Below are 23,231 nucleotides of genomic sequence, written 5' to 3'. Positions count from 1 at the left end.
GAAAGACTGGGTTGGGCTCTTCCCCCTCAGACCCTATGTTCACAGTCAGGGACTCTTTCATCACCCGAACTTACATTAGTTGGCTTTAAAAGCGTGGCTGTTGAAGCCGGCCCCTGGAGATGTAGGGGTTTCTTCTCCAATGTAGTGAAAACACTCATGAAGGCTCAAGAGACAGTGTCTGCAAAGATCTATCACAGGGTGTAGAAGATTTATGGACAGTGGTGCGAGAGAAGGCGTCATAACCCTGCATCTTTCAGTCTAGCCGTTTTCTGGTTTTTCTTCAGGATGGGTTGGAGATTGGTCTTAGGCTGAGTTTTCTGAAGGTACAGGTCTCGGCGCTTTCTATCTTTTTTCGGCGCCGATTGGTTTGCCTTCCCGATATTTGTACTTTTCTTCAGGGAATGCTGCATGTTCAGCCTCCTCGCATTGCTTCTCTGGCCCCATGTGAGGGGTTGGCCAGTCACCAAGCAAACCATTGATTGTTGGATCCGGTCCATGATTAAGCATGTCTGAGTAGGAATCGAGTTGTGCATCAGCTTCTCACGGCGCTCTCTACCCGAGCGGTGTTGGTCTGCTCGCCACAGGGCTTTTGCAGATCAAGTGTGTAGTGCAGCAACCTGGTCCTCTGTCCATTCCTTTAGTCGCTTTTACCAGTTCAACATTTTTGCGTCTTTGGTCGCCAGTTTTGGCCACAGTGTTTTGCAGGATGGTAGATCAGAGCATTCCCTTTCTTAGAGGGGCTGCTTTAGAAGGTCCCCAAGGTAGTAATGTCCACCCAGAGTGGATGATGGAGAAAATAATATTTTTGTACTTACGTTAAATCTCTTTCTCAGAGTCCATCTGGGGGACACTGAGTTCCCTCCCTTTTACTATTCTACTATTTAGTTGTACTCTTTTCTTTGGACTTTAGTATTTCTAAGGTTGCAGAGGGAAGCAGTCAGCAGCAGTTAGCTTAGTTGTTAACTATTTAAAAAGCCACCTCCATGAGCCATCATACAGCCCCATGTGTAGCAGTGTCCCCCAGATGGACTTGGAGAAAGAAACTTCCGTAAGTTAAAAAATCTGCTTTTCTTTTCAGCGTTGCCTGAAGCTCCTTTTCCTCCACTTCTGTGGGAAAAAGACAAGCTCTTTTTGTTTAGTGTGTGTGTATATTTACACACTCATGATACAATGAAAATCATCACTGTGACATAGCTATACCAGGATATACTTTACTTAGGAAGAACGGAGTGGGAAGAATCAGAGGAGGGGTAGCAATGTATGTGAAAAAGAAGCATAAATACTACTTTAATACAAAGTATTGAAGAAAAAACTGAGGCCCTTTGGATGACCATAGAAACTGGAGAGAAGTCTATTCTTTGTACTTGGGTGATCTATAAACCACAAGGTCAGGAACCTATTGCAGGACATCACTAAATGACATTAAAAGAAGAGGAATAAATCACAAGGAGAATTTAATCTACCGGATGTGAACTTGGAGGGGTCTTTTGCAAGTTCCACTAGAAGTAAGGACATTCTGATCTCCTTGCATGCAACTTCCCGGTCAGTAAGTAAAGGGGGCAAAACACTTTTTAAGTATATAAGTAAAAAGAAAAAAACAAAAGGAGGAATAAAAAGACTAAAGAAAGAATGTGAGGGAGACAAGGAAATGGCAGATGATCTTAAAAATTATTTTTGCTCCGTATTCACTACAGAAAGACGGGGGAAAGGTTCACAGTTAAATTGTAAGTATATTCATAAAAATGAGGTAGTGACAAGTACAATTACAGAGGAGAAGGTCCGAACACTACTGTTAAAATTGAAAGTGGAAAAAAATCAATGGGGCTAGATGGGATAAATCCGGGGATACCAGAAGAACTTAAAGGGGTGCTGGTAATACCATTAACAGAATTTTTCAAATAGTCACTAGCTGCAGGGGTAATTCCAGAGGCATAAAGAGTGTATGCAGTCCCACTGCACAAAAGTGGAAGCAAGGAAGAGTCAGCCGACCAGTGAGCCTTACAACCGTAGTAGGTAAATTGAGGAAACCCTTTTAAAGGAAAGAGTTATAGAATATCTCATATCCAGCAATTTACAGGGTGACAAACAGCATGGATTTACTGTATCAAACAAATCTTATTGATTTTTTTTGACTAGATGACTAAAGTATTAGATCAAGGGAGGGAGGCATAGATGTAGCTTATCTAAATTCTAGTAAGGTTTTTGACACTGTCCCACAGTGTAGACTGTTAAATAAACATGAAAGCTTGATATTGGATTCTATGATGGTTGAATGGATAAGACCTTGGTTACAGGATAGAAAACAGAGTTGTAGTAAATGGAGTGCATTTACAAGAGGTTATCAGTGGAGTACCCCAGGAATCTGTACTTGCACCAGTACTTTTCAATATATTTTGGTGGCATTGCAAATGGCATTGAAGGGAACATAGTAGACACACCAGGAGTGATAAAACAAATGATTGATGACCTAGGTAGACTAGAGGAATGGTCAAGAGTGTGGCAACTACAGTTTATTGTAAAAAAAAAAAAAAAAAAAAAAAAATGCAAATTCCTGCACTTGGGTCTCAAAAACCCAAAAGCTAAATATATTTTTAATGGAAACTACTGAGAAGGAAAGAGATCTAGAAGTCACTGTTTAAGGTGACTTAAAGGCAGGTAAGCAATAAGAGAGGCAAGTCAAATGCTAGGTTTCATAGGGAGAAGAATCAGTAGCAGAATGAAAGAAGTAATAATGCCATTGTATAGGATCATCTGCTCTGTCGGTCACCCGTCACTTCCAGTTTGTGCCAATCCCGATCATGTGATCTCCGGCGGAGAATTCAAGCTCCTCTTCCGCCTGTATAAAGATCGCGCTCTGATACAAGCTCTGTGTCGGAGCAATAGGTTACTCTCCTGGCTCTTTGTGTGAGATTCTGTGTCTAGTCCTTGGACCTCCTGCTCGGCTAACTCCTGCTATTGTATACCAGACCTGGCTAGAATCTCACTGCTCTCTTGAATTCTCCTTTTGCACGATTGTCATCTGCTATTGTGTAGCAGACCCAGCATGTCCTTTACTACTCTATTGGATTCTCCACTGCACATCTAACATCTGCTACTGTGTACCTATCCCGGCTTCAGCGATACCTCCTGAGCTTCCTACAGGTACCACTCCTGTTTTATATTACTGCTTCTTCTATCTGTCTCCCACGTTAGTAGGCTTAACCAGGGGCCGCGGCCTGCAATTTCTCAGCAGCCAAGCCCATCCTGCCTTGCGACAGTTCTTGTTGAAGACCTGAGAGGCTGTTAGACTCCGCGCCCTGCTAAGCCGCTGTACATACTGACTGAGGGACTCCCTTGAGCATATAGGTCAATAGGTCATTGGTATGGTCTTATCTACAATACTCTGTTCAGTTCTGGAGGGCATATCTCCAGAAAGGCTATAAATACATTAGAGATTGTAAAAAGAAGGGCAAGGGTCATTTTACATCAAAGCAACAAAGGTTCAGATTCTAATTATATTTCGTATAATAAATGCTGTCATGGGTGTAAAGAAAACCCCCAAATCTAAGGCTGATATGCATTGGTTTTGAAGTTCTATGCCTTTAAAGTTGCACTTTTTTAACGAAAAACTTGCTTTTAACGGTTTTTTTTTTATTGCATTTGTAGCTCACCTTATTGAGCTAGAGAGTTGGGCAAGGTCTCATTTTAAACCTCTTTTTATGGAGTTTCGTATAATATATAACACTACATCATGTTTCAATAAAAATTAAAATTGTAAAATCTTCAGAAGCATAATTTTGATTTTCTCAAAAAGCTATAAATTGTTTATACTGTTGTTAATAAATCCCCAAAGATGTTTATTTTGGGATCATGACGGGATCATCTGCTACAAGAGCTTTCATTTTGGACTGTATGTAAAAATAATGCAAATGAGAACTATCTGGAGGCCTATTCATTGCTTTTAATTTAACTCCTTAAACAATCCCTTTGATGTACATTATGTACAATGACACATGTTAAATACTGAAATATTTAAAACATTTGTGATAATTTTATACCTTTCACATAGTTTAAGAAAGTTTGCTACATATCATTACCATTTGGTGCCTCTGCTCTGGATGGATGGTACTACTTGATTTTATATATATATATATATATATATATATATATATATATAATCTATCATACACAGAATTTTATAGCAGATAAGAAAAACTAAGAGACAATTTTTCTTGTCTTCTCCACACTTATTGGAGCTTTTCTATAAAGCCTAGCAAAATGTGATTGGAGGTTTTCCAGTGCCTCACAAACTTTACCTCAATTACCCCTTCTCTGAAGAGTACACTGGAAAATGGTAAATTCCACTGAGAGTGGATGTCCCCATTGCCCAATCTTTAAATTTACCACATTTCTGATTCTAAATGTTGCTTCCTTGAAGGAAAGCACTAATAGGAAATGTGAAGTAATTTTTACGTCCGTTTTTGTCACAACTCTATTCTATGGGCTGCTTGGGTAGGCAAGACGATAGAGAAGTGGGTTGAGCAGATTTGTGAGGGCTTACAATCTAATAGCCCCTGATCTGAGTATTTACCCATTGTGAGCAAAGTGAGGGATGCGCTAGAGTATGTGGGTGATGTAGTCCTTGATGCAGGTTTTATACTATCAAAAATGTTGGGCTTGGTGTTTGCAGCCAGGCACGCCCTTTGATCCTGTAAAGCATGGGTGTATTTCAAAGGTACTCTGGAAACCTTGGACTGAGGGTAAATAGCTTTGTCAGCCAAGGGAATGCTCCCAAACCTAAGGCCCAGAGATTTTGGTCGTTGGCTTTTCTGGGAAAACTAGGGTATCCTTCTCAAGGGTCCATTTTGTTGCCCTGCATGGCAGTCACAAAAGGAGCACGCAGCCATATTACGGGTTTTTTCCCCACCCAGCAAAGTCTGTGGAGGGAGACCACGTCGTGCTCTTTTGGGATCCAATGGAATAGATCTTCTTTGGACATGTGGGTCAGAGGCATCATATCTTGGAGCTTCCACCCAGATGTTTTTTTTCCACAGCCCTTACCGATAGACCGGGACCATGTGGTATGCCCTTCAGAAGGCCATCTACTTCCCATTGCAATCACACTTGATTTTCGCCAGAGACCAAGAGGGTTTGAATTATTGCTCAAACCTATTGCCAGTGCAAAAACAGTCTTGACTTTTGGCATATCTTAAATCTGAAATCCCTAAACACTCATCTGAGGGCGGACATATTCACTATGGAGTCTGATATTTGTCATCAGTGTTGTGGCGCAAAACAAATTTCCCACCTCCATGGACATAAAACATGCGTATTTCAATTATCCAATCTGTTAGGGGCATCACAACATCCTTAGGCTTCCAGTGGCAGATTCCCATTTTTAGTTCAGAACACTACTCTTCAGTCTGGCTTTTCACCAAAATTATACAGGTCATGGTAGCCCTCCTAACTTAAAAAGAGAAAACTGCTGTACCATGCCTGAACGACCTTTTGATAAAGACAGGGTCTGCATCCTTGCTCCTGACCTATTTGCGGTTAATAGTGAGATGCTGGAATCCCATTGATGGGTGATAAACTATCAGAAATCCAATCTCGTCCCACTCCAATGCATTCCTCATTCTCTTCTTCAACACTAGGTGTCATTGAGCCTCTTTAATAGAGGAGAAGTTCTTGGCCATTCCAAATATTTGAAAGCTCTGTTAACGCTCAAACAGGTATCACTTTTCCATTGCTGCAAACTTCCAATCCCAGACTTTCCAGAGCAAGATTCTGGCCAGGTCGTCAAGGTCCCTTTTTTGGCAATACATTTCTTCAAACTATCACTACAGGCCATCAGTCCCTTCTTTGGTGTTTGAAGAAATATAATCTCAACAATGGGTGTTCCTCTAGAATCTGCTACTGAACCATAGTGAGCACAGATGCCTGATTACTGTGGAGGGGAGTGGTGACTCTGAAGCTTTGACTTTAGGAAGCTTGGTCCCAAGAGGAGGCAAAGCTCCCCATAAAGGTTCTTTAGATCAGAGCAGTGTTAAATGTTGTGCCACAAGCTCTGTTCCTCCTAAGGGTCAGATGTATATGCATCCAGCCAGACAATGCCATGGCTGTATTGTACATATATCATCAGGTTGGGACCAATAGCCCCATAGCAATGAAGCAGACTGCGAAGATTATGAGCTGGGTTGATTGGTATGCCCCAGCAATGTCAGCAGTGTTCATATCAGGGGTGGACGTTTGGGAAGCCAACTTCCTAGCTTTAACAGGGTAGCTATTGAAACCAAAATTCTTTGAGCGGATGATCTTTTGTGGGAATTCATTCTCTATAATTAGAGCCAGAAAGCCAGTCTCTACAACAAAACTGCCATAGAGTGTGGACAGCTTATTTCTTGGAGCAATGGTAAAGGTGTACACACTTCCTTTACCTTGGAGCACTTCTTGTCTGTCTTCCAGAATGGTGTAGACAGCGGTCTAAAGCTAGCTTCCCTCAAAGTCCAGGTTTCAGCCCTTTCAGTGTTCTTTCAAAGGTAACTTGTGATTATTCTGGAAATTCAGACATGCTTGCAGAGTGTTTTGCACATCCATCCACCTTATGTTGTACTGATAGTTCCTTGAGACCTAAATTTAGTCCTCTGGGCACTTCAGCAACCACTGTTTCATCCTTTAAATTTGGTTGATTTCAAACTCTTTACTTGGAAAGTCACATTCATACTGGCCATATCCTCAGCAAGAGTAGTAACCACTCTATCTTTCAGATCACCAATCCTTATTTAATGACAGGGCTGCCCTACCTAAACACACACCACAACAATGCATCCTTCCAGCCCATGGTGGTAAAATTTCACCTGAACCAGGAATTGTTACCCTGCGCAGAGCTTGTGCTCGGGGCAGGTGAAGAGTCTCTACTGTTGATAGATGGTAGTCAGAGCCTTGAGGATCTATGACAATAGAACTTCATTCTTGCGTAGGACTGATAGTTGTCTTGTTTTTTATAACTCACTGAAGAGCAGCTGGTCATTGACTAAACAGACCGCTGCCAGATGGATCAAGGCTACGGTTTGGCAGATCTATATTTCCACAGGAAAGCCAGTCCCTCAAAACATCACAGCCCATTCTACCAGATGGGCAGCGTGGCACTGGGCTTCAGCTGAGCAGTTGTGTTGTGCGGCAACATTGTCCTCTGTCCATACAATTAAACAGTTCTACCAGTTCATTGTATTTGTATCCAGAGTATTTGCGCACAACTTTGTCTGTCCATATGCTTCCCTAGGGGCAGCTTTGGAATGTCCTTAATATAGTAGTGTCCCCCAAAGTGGAATAAAGAGAATCAGAGCAAGCAATTTCTCAGATTCCATTTGGGGGACACTTGCGTTCCCACCCGTTTTTACTCTCTGCTTGAGTGGTGTTCTGTTTGACAGTTATTCTTGCTAGATTGGACCTTTCCTGTGAGTTTTTGATAGTTAAAACTGATTTACCATCAGGGGAGGAATCTGAGAAATGGCTTGCCATACATATTAAATTACTCTTTAAAAAACAAAGAAAAAGGTGCCAACATTAGCAACACTGTATATTTAATAGGTGCACAAATATCAATAAAGAGGACCCTTTATAGTTTAAAGAAATGGATACACAAGTGTTTGATAGGTGTTTGGGAGTCAAAGGTTAGAAAATGTGTTAGTAAATGTGTAAGAATAGCACATGACAGGAGGTTAAGACTGGTGATTTGGGTAGTGGTGAATTAAAACAAGAGTGTGGCTAATAAGCAAGTATGACATTCATTAGGTTATAAAAATAGTTTGTTGTTCAAAAGTTGTCAAACCTTTTAATGCTGTTATAGAACATTGCTACGAGTGGTCTTAAAATGAATATCTGCATATCTATTTTCTTTTTAGGCAGAATTTATCAAATTGTTTCCTCCGGAGGAAGTAGAAAATTTATCATTCTGGCAGCATGTTTCCCTTTCATCCCTGCCAATTGATTTGGGCACACAGAAGAAAACTAGCCTTTTCATAACGGCATTGACCCAGTGCAGGAATTTGTACAATGGCATGTGGACACTTGGAGACATGCAACAGTTGGTAAGATTAGCTCTCTTGCCATCCACTGCATTGTATTGCATAGTAATTTTTATTAATTAATGGTTTAGGGCTATCTTTTAGGTGTTCAAATGGTACGCACTCAGGAGCACATGACAGCTATAAATGGAGCCCAGTCTTTATGGTGGACTGGTGTTAATTGTTTAATATTTCCATCGCAATGTGTAAACTTGTGAAACTCCAGGTTTTACAATACTATTACTGTATGTTTAGATATTGTACCCTACAGCTTTTCCAGCCATAGCATCTGTGATTTCTTTATTGCTGTAGGTTTTACTTAAATACCCTACAACCAGATCAGAAGGTTACATTTTTTTTACCTACCATCTGGGTGTCAGTACAGATGTTGAATATATTTCCTGCACTTAATAGAGGCAGCCTCCTCCTCCCCCTTTGGAATTTAGTTGTATTGTCTTGTCTGTGGTTTTGTGTTGATTTTTATTGTTTAAATTTATTTATCTTGCCTGGCTTTGGCATCTGTTTTATAACAGGATAGTAAAGGATGAGCAGTTGATGATACCTATTGGAGAAAGGCTTTTCGGACTGGATTTCTCAACAAATCCATGTGGTGTGCAACCAAGCAATGCAGGGGCATTCCTTGGTTGCACACCACAAGGATTTTATAGCCTTCAGTCTGTTCCATAGCATGCTTGTCTGTGAGTTTGATCTGTAGTATTGGTCTTCTTTGTAATATATTGTCTGCATTGAACAGCCTTCCAATGAGCATGTAATCATCTTTAGTTGTACTCACTGTTATGACCCATCAGAACCTACACTTGCTCTCTGCAATTGAAATGCCCTGAGTATGGCCCCTTGGTTGACTTTCTGTTTGGACAGCAGGAGTATATGAAGCCACACACTGGTCTACTTGTAATTTAGGTGGCTAACACCCCAACCTCAATTGCTGACACACTCAAGGTCTGGACAGATCCATTGGAGAGACCACAGAATCCCCCTCCCCAAAAAGCGATAACTCTCTTCTTTCCATCTGTACGCTACTATCAGACTTTGACATCTTCAATTAGGTCCAATCTGATTTCTCCACTTTAGCACACCATATTTGGCCCCGTGGGTCTTCGCTCCTTTGCGCAGTTGCAGGACACACATGATATTTCACCCCTAGATTTCTATAAATATTTGCAATTGAAGCATTGGATTGGGGACCTTCGTCAACAAAACTACCAGATCTCCACCCCCGCCTATTCTGTTCACCAAGCTATTACTTTTCGGTACCAATATCTTATCGTATTGCCTGACGTTCCCAAACATGTTTCTCAGACTAGATGGGAGACGGACCGTAACATTTCCCTTTCACCAAATCAATGGGAAATCATATACAGTAACCTGTCTACAATCTCAAAATGTACCAGTCATGTGGAAATGTTACTTAAGCTACTATTTAGAACTTATCACACCAGCCAGCCTTCAAAAATCGGACCTAATCATTTTAAATTTTGCTGGCATAACTGTGGAGCAGTGGGAGACTTATTGCATGTGTTTTGGTTATGCCCTGTTACTCAATCTCTTTGACATGAAATATTTGAATTAGCCCGGGGAGTCACATCCATATCATTAACTCCAACTCTACTCAGAGCCCTTTTACACCTTTATCCCGATCAACTTCCTAAACATCCATAGATCTGTATGGGGCCGCATATTAAATAGCTACAAGGGCAGCGATAGCACAATTTTGGAAACAATCATCTCCTCCTACACTCCATTTTAGCTTTCGTATGGAGACTTTAGATGTTCCATACTCTGTCACTGTCTTCCCCTATTGATAAGTGGATGTCATGGCATTTATTTACAATGGATGGAGTGGACTACAGACTTATCCCCCCCACTGACACGCCTAACTCGACTAACTCTACCATATCCCCCACACCCCTGGTTTTCAGTCAGGATCTCCAAGTCATACTAACATCCGCCCCTCTGATTAGTTAGAAGCTGATTTCTTGTATTCTATATTCTGTACCTTGTAATTTAGGTGGCAGCACTATTTCGATTGCGGTGTTGACCTAATGGCAGTAGGTTCTTCAACTCTGCTTTGCTATTTTTTTTAAATTGGCTGACATCTCTAGGAGGCTTCATTTCTCTAATATTAGAGAACTTTGCTTTGGTCTTCTCCAACACTGGTTAGAAAACTTTAATCCAGAGAAATGTTGATGTCCTGTGAGGCAATTGCTTTTTGTAATGCAATTTCTATTGTCGTAATTTAACTTTCTTTCCAGGAAAGTATATGGTGCAGACCATGCTGGCCCCTATGAGCTCTTTCTTGTTGAGAATGTTTCTAGTTGAGAATGTAGTAGTAAAACTTTCTACGTTAAATTGATTTATCAATCCATTTTCAATGAACTCTGTAAGATCATTTGCCTCATTGTTTTCATGAAATTCTGTAAAGTGTATATTAATAGTACAGGCTCTTTTCCAGATACTCGGTATGCATTGAGCAGTATACAAGGTATAAAAGGAGCGCAACATGCACTATGGTGAATTAATGGAAAATGATGCAAGAAAGTGTGGAGTAAACCAAATATTATAAACTGTAAGAGGGTACAGGAAACATGCTACACACTTTAGACTATTTCTTAACTCATTCCCCCACCCCCTCCCTTTGTTCCTTTAGGATTTTTACACATTACTTTGTAGTACAACCACAATATAGATTTGGAAGTATTAACCAGTTTATATGACCATATACATGCATTTCATACACATACTATTTTAATTTCATTTTTATGTATTTTTATCTAATTTTTTTAAAATAAGTGCTGTTAACCAATAAAGGAAATTGGGGAAGATGCTATAAAAGGCCGCCGCCTACATGATACAACATCCTTAATAAAGTCTTATCGGACGAAACGTGTTGGGAGCTGAGATACGGGACAAGCAGTTTACACGTAACCCTAACCAGGAAAGGCGCCGAAAATCATTGAGTGACGAGTGGCGTTTCAGCTGATCCGCATGTTTGGTTGGAAGAACACGCCGAAAAGAGAGTACTGGACGAAATTGTGTGGGAGAGAAAAGAACGGACGTCAGCAACAGGAATCTGACAGGGTAAGATTAGTTTAGAATAAGGGATAGAGTCCTTGGTCCTCCCTATGAGCCCTGCTGTGCAAATACTCTGCAAAAGAGGCTATAACATTGGTGTATACACACCAAAACAGCGAACCTCATTCATTTTTTTTCTCCTATATTACAATACTTCACTTTTCCATTTACATATTTTTTTTACCCTCTTATAGTTTTTAATATTTGGTTTACTCCACACTTTTGCATAATTTTCCATTAATACACCATAGTGCATGTTGCGCTCATTTTATACCTTGTATACACTATAATCTTGATAGGAACAGCACTAGCATTAGCATAAGAGTGCTCACTGCTTTCAATTAAATGCATTGAGCAGTGTTCTTAGAAGCTCCCTGAATATGTCTCAGCAATGGAGTGCTGGAGACTTTTTTTTATTCTGAGGGTACATTCATAATAAACAGAATATTGTGATGGCAATATGTAAGAATGATCTACATATATTGCACAAGCAGATCATTGCAATTTTTTTACATTATTAGGTTTCATAAAATATATTTAGGGGTAGGGATTACAGAATGGAAAGGGGGAGGGAAGGGACAGTACAGAGTAATACATGTCACAGATTAGCTTAATAGACATCATCATCATCTATTTATATAGCGCCACTAATTCCGCAGCGCTGTACAGAGAACTCATTCACATCAGTCCCTGCCCCACTGGAGCTTACAGTCTAATGCCCTAATATAGACACACACACAGACAGACAGAGACTAGGGTCAATTTTGATAGCAGCCAATTAACCTACCAGTATGTTTTTGGAGTGTGGGAGGAAACCGGAGCACCTGGAGGAAACCCACGCAAACACAGGGAGAACATACAAACTCCACACAGATAAGGCCATGTTTGGGAATCGAACTCATCACCCCAGTGCTGTGAGGCAGAAGTTCTAACCACCATGCCACTGTGCTGCCCATGCATCATGTTTCAGGGAGAGTGTCTGTTGTGCGTTCTTAAGAAGGTTAACTAACTGTAATTCAAGGAGGAGATGGGGGTTGGATAAAAAAAAGAGAGGGTTATAGCAATTGGTGATGGCAAGGGAAAGGAAGACCAAGTAATCTGGCTAGGGAATGGAAACAATTTAAGTGATGGCAAGCTAGGATTGTAAAGGGGGTGGGGCCCCATAGTGTGTAGTCCAGGCCAATCAAGAAATAAGAAATTATTTGGGTCATTATGAATAATAAGTAGTAGTAATATCATTAATTTGAGAGCATTGTAAACGTATGTCTTCAGATCACAACTCTCTATCATGTGGAAAGCAGTACATGTATCAGTTTGAGCCCATTAAATGGTTAGTAATTGCATAGCAGGTATTTCAAAATGGGTGAGCACTGCCGCAAGGAGTTAATTTCATTAACAGACATTGTTCATACCACCTCGAGAGGGAACAGATGTAACCATATTTAATTTATATAATCTTTTGTAGGTGCACCTATAGATTTAATATTGGTAGTCCCACATAGAAGGTGGTCTGTCAATATATGTTTAACGAGTGCATTTTATATTATATGTTTTTAATAAATATTTTTTATATCCACACTGCAGTACTAGTTTTTTGAGGACCTGAGTCTATTGCATTGTTTTGATTTTGGTATATATTTGTATACGGGGACGCAGACCCCGGGCAATAGTTCTCTGGTCCACCTCATAATCATACGCCAAAAAACACTTTGTTGATTTGTGATTTATTTCAAAATGGGTCACTCCTAAAACAGATTTGTAATGTGGCAGCTTGGTCAACATACGTTCTCCAAATGTTGAAGGAAAATTTAAAGTAACAACTGTACTCTAAAGGGACTCAATAGTTCTTCACCGCATAAAATAGAACAATTATATAGCTAGGGGAAATAAAGAAACTGCAAGTTAAATTCCAGCTCAGTGCATGGCTGTCTCCAATTTTCCAAGCTGGAACTGATTTTTAGGTGCATTGGCGTTCCATAGAGGTGCACCGTTGCAATACCATAGCAATTTCAAGTTTGTGTCCCACAACTGCTAGCCATGAGTCCCATTGATTCCAGAGTTTGCACTATTTTATTTACTACTGAAGTCTTTTGTACAGAAATTGCTGTAAAAGCAGCAGTATTGTAGTTCTGATCATTAAAGTTTCTGTTCTGCGTTTCCCTGTCTTGTCTATCAAACTTGTCCCCAATATTTGCACTGCCACAGTGGGCTTCCCCAAAAGAATTCAACAACACCAGTCAGTTTTACACAGGGCAGTGTCTGCAGACCTCAGATCTGCTTAATCCGTGATGACAGAGGACTGGGAGCAAAGTTTTAACCCCCTGTTTTCAAACTAAATACATTGTACATGCTCCTGTATTTATATATGTTCACTGGTGCCCATTAGTAAACACCATTAAAGTACACTTATTTAATATATAAAGTAATCATTAAAAAAATGCTATAAATATCAAATATGGCAAGTTAATTGGTTTAGATGAATACCCCATCACTAACAATTTAACGTTGAATTTAGTTGAACAATTTTATTTAATGATAGGCGAATGCAAAGTAAGAAGTTGAGCCTCTTATAAAAATTGGAAACGTGCAACTGGTAAAAACTCCACGCTATAAGTGATTAAAGAGCACATAAATTTAAGTGCTATGTCAACATATATATGTGAAACATAGTTAATCATTCCAATAATACAATTATTTGGGACATACTAAGTTAGCATTGGAACAGTAGGCAATCTCTGAGTCATTGTGGGAAAGTGCAGTTTACCTGTTAGGTTATACTTTTTTATCCCATCTGTCATGCCTGGAATAGTTAGGACAAATGATAAGAAAGAACAGTTTTGTAAAAATGGCACGAGGTGGAGCTGTGCTCATTAGCAGATGGGCTTATATATAATACATTCATTGCACAGCATTAGAACATAACAGATCATAATTAACAGTGACCATAATTTAAATTCACACAATGAAAGGGGTTCTCTAGGTAAATTAGAAAAAGAATGCACTCAAAACAATTTTTGAATATTATTCATCCCAAACAACCAATATATTCCAACCAACCACGTGCCTTGCACATTATTATATACTTCTCTGGCCCTGCACTATTATACTTATCAATTAATTGCTATTGTGCAAGGTTTTCCCTTCACACACTATAAATCAAACTTAATACCCCTATACTATTTTCCTTTAGCTTCCACAATATACTCGCCTTGTGTTCCACATGTTTTATCAATTGTTTTTGCCCATACACGTAATATACCTGTAAGAACAGCATTTTAGAACAGTGGGATTTAGCGCTTTAAATGCAGGAACCAATTCTAAAGGTTCCTAGCATATGCAAAAGAAAGCTGGCTTTTTTAGGCTAAAGAAAGGATGATATTCTCCAGTTGTCAGGGCTTGTTGTTTCGGTCTATATCCCAAACTGCCAAATAGGATTTAGCCTATCTGCACAGTAATTGGTGAAAATATCTTCTTTATTTTGTCAGCAACTCAATCATGTTGAAAATGTTTGTAATTGATATATAAAATGTTTTTTTTGTTTTTTTTAATGTTCTAATTAATTGTGAGGTTATTGGTGTTTTCTAAGTAGTACCATTGATATGGTGGCTGGTATAGCTGGAAAAAGACCCAACAGCTGCAACTGTGCTCTGTTCCTTTGGTCTTCTAACTATAGGAGAAAATGTATTTTAATTACCTTTGAATATATTCCTCCTATAAACATAGATGCCTTGTATGGATTCTGAACCAGTTTTTCTGTGGACAGTAGTACATTTTGGTGTTGAGTTTGGTTGCTTTACCTAGCTTGGCAGGTTTATGGCAGCATTCAGATTGTCGTTGGTGTATTGGTTACATGGCAAGACATACAAGCGAGAAAAGTAGTTATCTCCGTTCAAGATGAATATTCAGCCTATGAACCAACTTTCGTTTCAGTGGCATTTAGGAGAACTGTTTTTGGGCATATATATGGTATTTTGTAAGAATGATACAAATAATTTGGCCTTTCCCGTTCTGTAAGGTAATTATCACTCATCTATAGCATTAAAAGGGGTTAACAATGTCCTTGATCAAGATCAGGTGAGTAAGCTAATACTAAAATGATAAAATCTGTGGATAAACTTTATTAAGTTTTGAGACCTATCCTGCATGATTGAACTCAATTAGAAACTGAATTTAGATAATGGTTTTCCACCATTGAATTCAACATATATTAACCTCATTACTCAACCTGATGAAATGACTGCATCTGATTTAGCCAAAATCTCTTGTTTGTTTCACAAAATGGGAGACAAGGCGAAGAAAAAGTGAGAAAAATAAGCAGACACTGTATCTTAGTATACCACCACTTGATTAGAATAGGAGTCATGAACTTTCTATTGCTTGTGAATTATCATTGGATTATTACCTATTTAACATAATTATTACATTCACAGAATGTGTCACTTTCTGCACTGTTGATGGCATGTAATTTGTGTGGGAAGATGCTTGATACACAGCACCAGTCTGATGTGACAGTAATTATTGTTCAGTTGTACCCTCTTATGAAGCAGGTAAGTAAGGAAGTTTGGTATTATTGACATAAGAAGCATAATACAATTTTTTTTACTTTTTTTCTTTTTAAAGTTTGCATTCCACCACAAATAATATAGCATTTCACCAGCCTTTTTAATCTAACTTAAATTTTCAAACTCATTGAGAAAGTTCTGTGCACAATTATATCACAAACTAATAGCAGTGTTGTGTTGTCCGCACAACAGTTTGAATCTGGTTACGTGTAATGAAGTACATTAGTGTTAGACTGAGATATTTAGTAGTTTAAAAAAGAGAGAAGACGAATACAGCGCTCTGAAAGCTCCAATGTCAATAGTACAAATCTGAAGATTCCAATGGCAGACTAAAGAACTGCAAGCATACATACATAAAAAAACATTATTCATTTATTACACAAACTACACTACTAAAAACAAATACATAAATAATGGCACAGTATGAAATAAAAATAACGCCTATACTTTCTGTACATAAATTCTCATTAGGTTCAATAAACATAAAAATATATGCAATAAATGACCCCCTACAAATGTAGCATCAGAGATAGTAGAATAAACATTCACCTATTAAATTATCCAGCCTGTATCAGGCATCAACAAATTAAATCTCCGTTCAAAGGATAATGATATATACAGACACTCGGTATCTGTTTAGTAGTCTCTGAGTCCAGCAAATAATCACTTCAAAGTTTTTACCCAAGTCCTGGAAAATGCAGTATGAATAAAATGAATCGCCTGACCCAGCAGACTTGATCATGGAGTGTACGTTTGGGTGGCCACCCACACAATAATACTACTTCAGTTCTAAGATCCACGGCTTTTCATTAGGGTCAGTCACAAACCAGAGATTTCAAAAAATCTTTCTTTATGTCCTCTCTGGAATCCAATAAGGTGCCTCAAGTAGTGGGGTATCCAAAGAGAAAGACACAGTTTCTGCTGCAGCTGATGTGTTTCATTCAACAGTGAACTTTTTAAAAAAGAATAGCAGGAGTCACTGAATCATACCATTAAGTACTCTCAGCCTCTGTAAGGAGAAACACCTGAATTCTATTCTAAGCCAATCCTAGCTCACCATCCATTTCAGCTTGCAGATGTTTCTTTCTCCATTCCTAATGAACATGGATTCATGTGTTTGAAAGTAAATAAAAAAATAATCAATAAAAATAAAAGTAATAAAAAAACAATACAAATATATATACACGCATTCATCCCTATATCGATAAAATATATCGTAAACTAATAATATAAGCTCATTTTCATTCATAGATCTGTAATTAATCTACCATAAAATGCTTGCAGCTCTTCACAAATACACATTATACTACATCAAAAAGATAATAACCACAGAGAGTTATATTCATAACCTATTTCAAATAATTCTAAGTCCCTCTATCAACCAAAAAGATAAAGTGGGAAAAAAATATTATTTCTACTAAACTTATAAAATGAAATAAAAATCTCATTCATAAAAAGATTTTCATATATGTCCAACTCTAGGGGGTATATTTACTAAACTGCAGGTTTGAAAAAGTAAAGATGTTGCCTATAGCAACCAATCAGATTCTAGTTACCATTTATTTAGTACATTCTATAAAATCTAGAATCTGGTTGCTATAGGCATCACCTCCATTTTTTTTCAAACCCGCAGGTTAGTAAACATACCCCCAGATTTGAACTCCAGTCCCCCACATGTAAAGACATATTCACATCAGTAAGAAATACAATATTGTTTATCTTTAGCCACTGTTTTTTTTCTTATTGATGACTTTGGGCTGTGGCTGATCACTTTTCACAATGCAGTATTTAGCCACTCAAATGTTGGCTGTTAAATGTGAATGTTTTATTTGATATGTGTTTTTTAGAAAGTAGCAATAATGACTAATTTCTTCAACAGATCTCTGTACAACCTTCCCTGCAGGAAACTCTGTGTCTATTTTTGGCTCTCTTGGCATTTATTGCAAAAAGATTGGAACCTGCTACACTAATACAGGTATTGGATTTTGTGAGCAATTTATTGATGACATACTAACATAGGAACTGTGTGTGTATTTATACATATATGTATGTATACACACACACACACACACACACACACACACACACACACATTTCAAAGTGTGCATGTATGCAGCGATATGTTATACTGGCACTTTTCCCCACTGCTCACCATTTAGTCATTCTAATAGAGAATTGAACCTGAATCAATAATAAAATAGCTAGCTGTATAAACTGATGGGTGGATACAATATCCTTAAATCAGCTTAGATAATTAGATCCAATATAAAACAGTATAACAGTGCCCCTGCACAGCTCTGACATTAGGAGAATATCTGTCCTCATTATGTGGTAGCATTGTGAGCTGGAACACTATTCTCCCTGCATAAAAAGCAGTAAGCCTGCAGATTCAGCTATAAATAATAACAAGGGTATGTATTTAAATGAAAAGCCTACTAGTAGTATGCTTACAATAAAGATTGGCAAGGATACAATAAAATAAGAGCGAATAAAGCAGAACTGTATTTAAAAACAGAAGCTTTTTGCAAGTGAATTAGGGTTAAGCTGCATGCTGCTACACCTGAAGTCTACTCAGAGTTTGATACAAGTGAGTTTTGCTACTTTTAATTTTTATAAGCACACTACAAAAGTTTGGCAAAGTACATATTGAAACTAAATAGATAACAGTTCTCTGTATGAACGTAAAACATATTAGGCCTAATTCATCTTCGAGTGCAATGTGAAGGCAAGTTGCGGTTCTAAAACACTCTAAGCTGGGAAGCTGTGCGCCCATTTTCAACTACAAATTCACCCGGGTACTATGTCCGGAGTTGAATACGGTGGTAAGTGAGTTACATGATGTACAATCGCACATGCGTGAAATTGCGCTTTTATTTGCCCTTCTATTGATTTGGTAGCAATTGGACCTTTTTGCAGCACATCAGTTTTTACTCCTAATTCTCAGAAGAACACACATGCGTGCATTTTCTTAATTGCCCTCATTCACCTTATTTCACATGAACACTCGTTTTTCATGACATATACATCATATTAACCATTTAATTGTGTTACCGAATCAACTTGTACTATTCCATCATAATGTCAGATCTAAAATCTGTTCAGAGTTTGCCTAGTGGTGTCAAGTATATCTGGAAGCACTTCAATAACAGCTGGAGAGAATAGGCACAGACCAAGGTTCTGTATGCAAGGAATATTCTCTGTTTAATATCTCAAAGTTACAAGTTATTATAGCATTCTGAATATATCCTACATCATAAGCATACAGTAGTATTCTTGAAGTATCTAGCTTCCTCCCCCTTCTCAGGCCAGATGTGCCAGTTATTCTTATCTATGTCTTGTTAGCTACACCTCAAGGCTTACATCTTGCAAAACTATTTCAGTACAAAATGAATAACCTCTTTTAAACAACTAAAATGTCTATGCGAGTTAAAAAAATGGCTGAACAAAGGCTTCATGAGGTCTTAACAAAAAATCATATTTAACAATAACAAAAGACGCTTTATAACATGCTCTACTGACAAATATGTCTCATTATGACACATTTACTTTGAAAAAATAAAACACACACACAGGGTTTTTTAAGCTACAAACTTTTTTTATCAAACAATCAACAAAAATAAACCTTTTAATAACAGAAAAATTTAATTACGAATACATTTTTTTAATTATATCAACATATTTCATAATTTATTTTATTACAATTTTTTTCTAAGAATATGTGCAATGGTGGTATATCTACTACACATGAAATAAGAATATTAAAATACTACTATACTATAATACTGTTTAACCATCACAACATTATTACATGTTGGTGTTGAAGTCGTATAATTGGATGAACGAAAGTATATTGGTTTAATATTGTTTAGCCATGCAAATGCGATCCGTACGCCACGTGTTAGGTGGCGTGGTGCGTTAGCACGGTAAAATACGCACGCACACACTCGCATTACAACATTTAGTTATTTATATAATTTCATATTGGTTCTGTTACACTGTAATTCAGGAGCAGATAGCATTTGGTTTATTATTAGTTTATATAATATAATTATATGTACATTGTAGTGTTATTAAAGGTTTAGGTCATAGGAAAGGTGTCATGCCTGATATCATATTGATCCCCTAATCATCAGCAGCTGTCCGTGCAGTCGGCGAAGAGATCGCACATTGCATACTTTAGTTATTGATATTAGAGAGTAAACCTTTGTATGATGCTGGCTATGAAAGGAGCAGACCCCCTGGAGAGAAGACCCCCACCTTTTGGATTCCTTAGATTGAATCAACCTATTACCTGTCTGGCCTGGACCCACCCAACGTCTGGACCTATAGAAACAATCTACGTCATCTCTATTGTTTAAGTGTAACACTGTACTGTATATAATATAGCTGCACACCCTTTGGCTCTCAGTCAACTCTGACCACAGTTATCTAAACAGATACACTGTTCCATTGGGACCCATGGAAGCGCAGCGATTGCAGCGGTATGTATGTATGTAACTTTTGGTATTGGCTGTGCTGTACTGTACTTTATCATAATATAATAATGTATTGAATTGTTGACTATTTACATCTGCTAAAAATAAACCACCATGTGCTTTGGATACACATACAATTGATTGGGCAATGCTTATTTGAAAAAGATAGAATTACTTTAATATTGGAAACATCCCATAGATTATAAGCTTGCGAGCAGGGCTTACTCACCTCTTTGTCTGTTTTACCCAGTTTGTTTATTACTCACTGTTTTGCAGTGCAGTGTTCTTCACAAAAGTATTTTTTCTTGTTTGAAATGTAAATCCTCTTTATTTGAATTAGTGTGTCATATGTGAAAAAAACAGATCATGGTATTTCTTAATGAGACATTAAAACACATCTATAAAGATGATCAACAGCTCTCCAATATTATCCTTAGAGAGATACCATAATCATATGGAATATACGTTGTACCATAAAAATGGAATGGAAGATCTAAAATCACAAATGCAGCTTTATTACTAGTAAATCTACTGGATAAAACATGCAAGTAGAAAATATATCGCCTTGATAAACATTCTTGCAATTGAAACGCGTTGGTGGTGGAGAGCGGGCGTCGGGATCAGTGGTGATTTACTGCACGAACATTCTCAGACACAGAAGCCGACACCCTGAAACAACCATCTAGCGGGAATCTATATGTGTGACTATATTCTGCTTTACCATCTCAGTGTGGTAAGGATCCATCCGTACAAAAAAAAAAGAAAAGGGACAGGAACACTGCACTTAAGAAACCAGATCACCTGGACTGGTAGTGCTGCAATTAACTAGCAAGGTATCTCTCCATGAATATATATGTATATATTAAATAGAAATTCAATTAGTTGCACTCATACCAGAGAAACCATACAAATGGGCTATTATGGTTAAGAAGTGAAAATCAATGATGATGTGGGCTCCTACCAAATGACAATGCTATAGGAATCAGAACAACCACCAACTCACTATCTAGTACTGGATGGGTTGTTAAAATTGATGACAGAAAATTGATTTGCAATGATTTGAAACCAACATAGAAATTGAACCTGTATTGTAACTACATATTAATACGCATGCTATCAAAAACAAAACGCATAATAAAACAAATGAGAGTAATGTATTTGCATTAATAACTATGCTTAGTGGTAACTATAACATTCTAACAAGATTGATTAATATAGAAGGATCATCAAGAAATATCTCAATTGTGTTGCTGGACTCATTGACTTTTCACTCATTCAAGAATGTTATAGTTACCACCAAGCATACTTATTAATGCAAATACATTACTCTCATTTGTTTTATTATGTGTTTTGTTTTCATTAGCATGCATATTAATATGATATATTACAGGTTCAATTTCTATGGGTTTCAGATCATTGCAAATCAATTTTCTGTTATCAATTTTTATGACCCATCCAGTACTAAATAGTGAGTTTGGTGGTTCTGATTCCTAGAGCATTATCATTTGGTAGTAGTCCACACCATCATTGATTTTCACTTCTTAACCATAATAACCCTTTTCTATGGTTTCTCTGCTAATTGATGGATCCATCTGTACCATAAGCTCTCAGGAGCAGGGCCCTCTTTCCTTGTGTGCTCCTTTTACTATTCCATCACCCTCTGTACCTCTTGGCCTGCTTCCCTAGCCCTATTTTCTTAAGCTTCGGCCTACTTCTCGATGATTTCTACCATCACTTTCACTCATTGTCCCAGAAACAATTTGATTTGCATTACCATGTTAGCTTGTGTCTGTATATATATTTGTTAATTTTTGTTCTTTCTGTATTATGTTGTGTCATGGCTCACTGTTTTTGGTATGTTATGTACGGCGCTCTGGACCCTTTGTGGCGCCTTATAAATTAAAGATAATAATAATAATACCCGAGTCCGGGATTATTTGTTATGGAATGTAGTTTTTGCTTAAATTTTTCATCCAGTAGATTTACTGGTAATTATGCTGTATTTGTGATTTTAGATCTTTCATTCCTTTTTTATAGTTCAAAATGTATTCCACATGTTTATGGTATTTCTCTATTGACACATTGAGCAGTACAGTTTGCAATATTTTATTCAAAATTATTCCAGATCCAGTTTTTTTTTAAAGGCTCTTCTTCCCTTTAAAGTCATCTATCAGCCTATCTCCGAAAAACAAGTCAGTTGTTTCTTTGATGGTGGAAGCAGTACAACTGCTTCTTGGTTTGCCATTTGGGATTCGACAATTGGGACAACGGGGCATTGGTCTCTTTTGGGTCGATATCAGGGACTGTGGTCCCCTGTGGATTCCAAGCTTCTGATAAATGTTCTAGTTTCACAGCAGTTTTCTATGCGCTAGTTCAGGTTCACCTTCTGTTGCGGAGTAATCCATGAGGATTTTATCAGACAGCACATCACCCATTAGGAAGGGACTAAAACAGAACTTTTAATGAAGGAAAATCGGCAAGATCAGGAATGAGACCAATCAAAATTTTTCTGTAATCTCAGCCGTGTTCATACCAGGTCTGGTAAACTAGAATGCCAGTTATCTCAACAAGCACATCCAGTACAACGGAGAGTGGTCCCTTGACCCGAACATCTTCCAACAAATTGTGGAGAGTTGTCGACAGCCAGATGTTGACATGATGGTATTCCAGTTGAACCACAAGGTGAAGCATTTCTTTTCAAGGACAGGGATGTCTTCCTTTTCGACGCTATGTAGGTCCCATTAAATGTTTCAACTGATTTACCTGTTTCCTCCAGTGCCGATGCTTCCATGCATCGTAAAGTTGTTAAAACAGGAAAGTGCCTGGGTGCGGTCAGTGGCACCAGATTGGCCATTACGGTTTTGCTACACGGACTATCCCCAGGATGTCATTAGGTTTCTTGTGACATCTTCCTATAATACAGGACCTGTTAACTCTGGCAGTTTAAGCCATGAGCCTTGAGAAACCAGTTCTCAAACAGTGAGTGTGGTCGGAACCATGCTCAGAGCTAGAAAGCTTGTTTCTTCCAGATGTACCATAGAGTCTGGACGACTGAT

At 38.1% G+C, this 23,231-nt stretch overlaps 1 protein-coding gene across 3 annotated transcripts in view; it reads left to right on the top strand.

Annotated features, from left to right (window-relative positions):
* FIRRM (FIGNL1 interacting regulator of recombination and mitosis) overlaps window positions 1-23,231 on the top strand; it is a 215,541-nt gene that overhangs the window by 132,488 nt on the left and 59,822 nt on the right. For 2 of the 3 annotated variants that reach the window (XM_075182744.1, XM_075182743.1), the window contains 3 exons: window positions 7,884-8,069; window positions 15,569-15,685; window positions 17,580-17,675. In XM_075182744.1, the coding sequence (XP_075038845.1) occupies window positions 7,884-8,069; window positions 15,569-15,685; window positions 17,580-17,675 (399 nt within the window). The remainder of the gene's footprint in view (window positions 1-7,883; window positions 8,070-15,568; window positions 15,686-17,579; window positions 17,676-23,231) is intronic. The other variant, XM_075182745.1, reaches the window with a different exon arrangement.

This window comes from Mixophyes fleayi, chromosome 8 (genome assembly GCF_038048845.1).
Source record: "Mixophyes fleayi isolate aMixFle1 chromosome 8, aMixFle1.hap1, whole genome shotgun sequence".
Taxonomy (NCBI): Eukaryota; Metazoa; Chordata; class Amphibia; order Anura; family Limnodynastidae; genus Mixophyes; species Mixophyes fleayi.
Note: the sequence above shows the minus strand (reverse complement) of the source record. Positions and strands in the feature narration are given on the sequence as shown.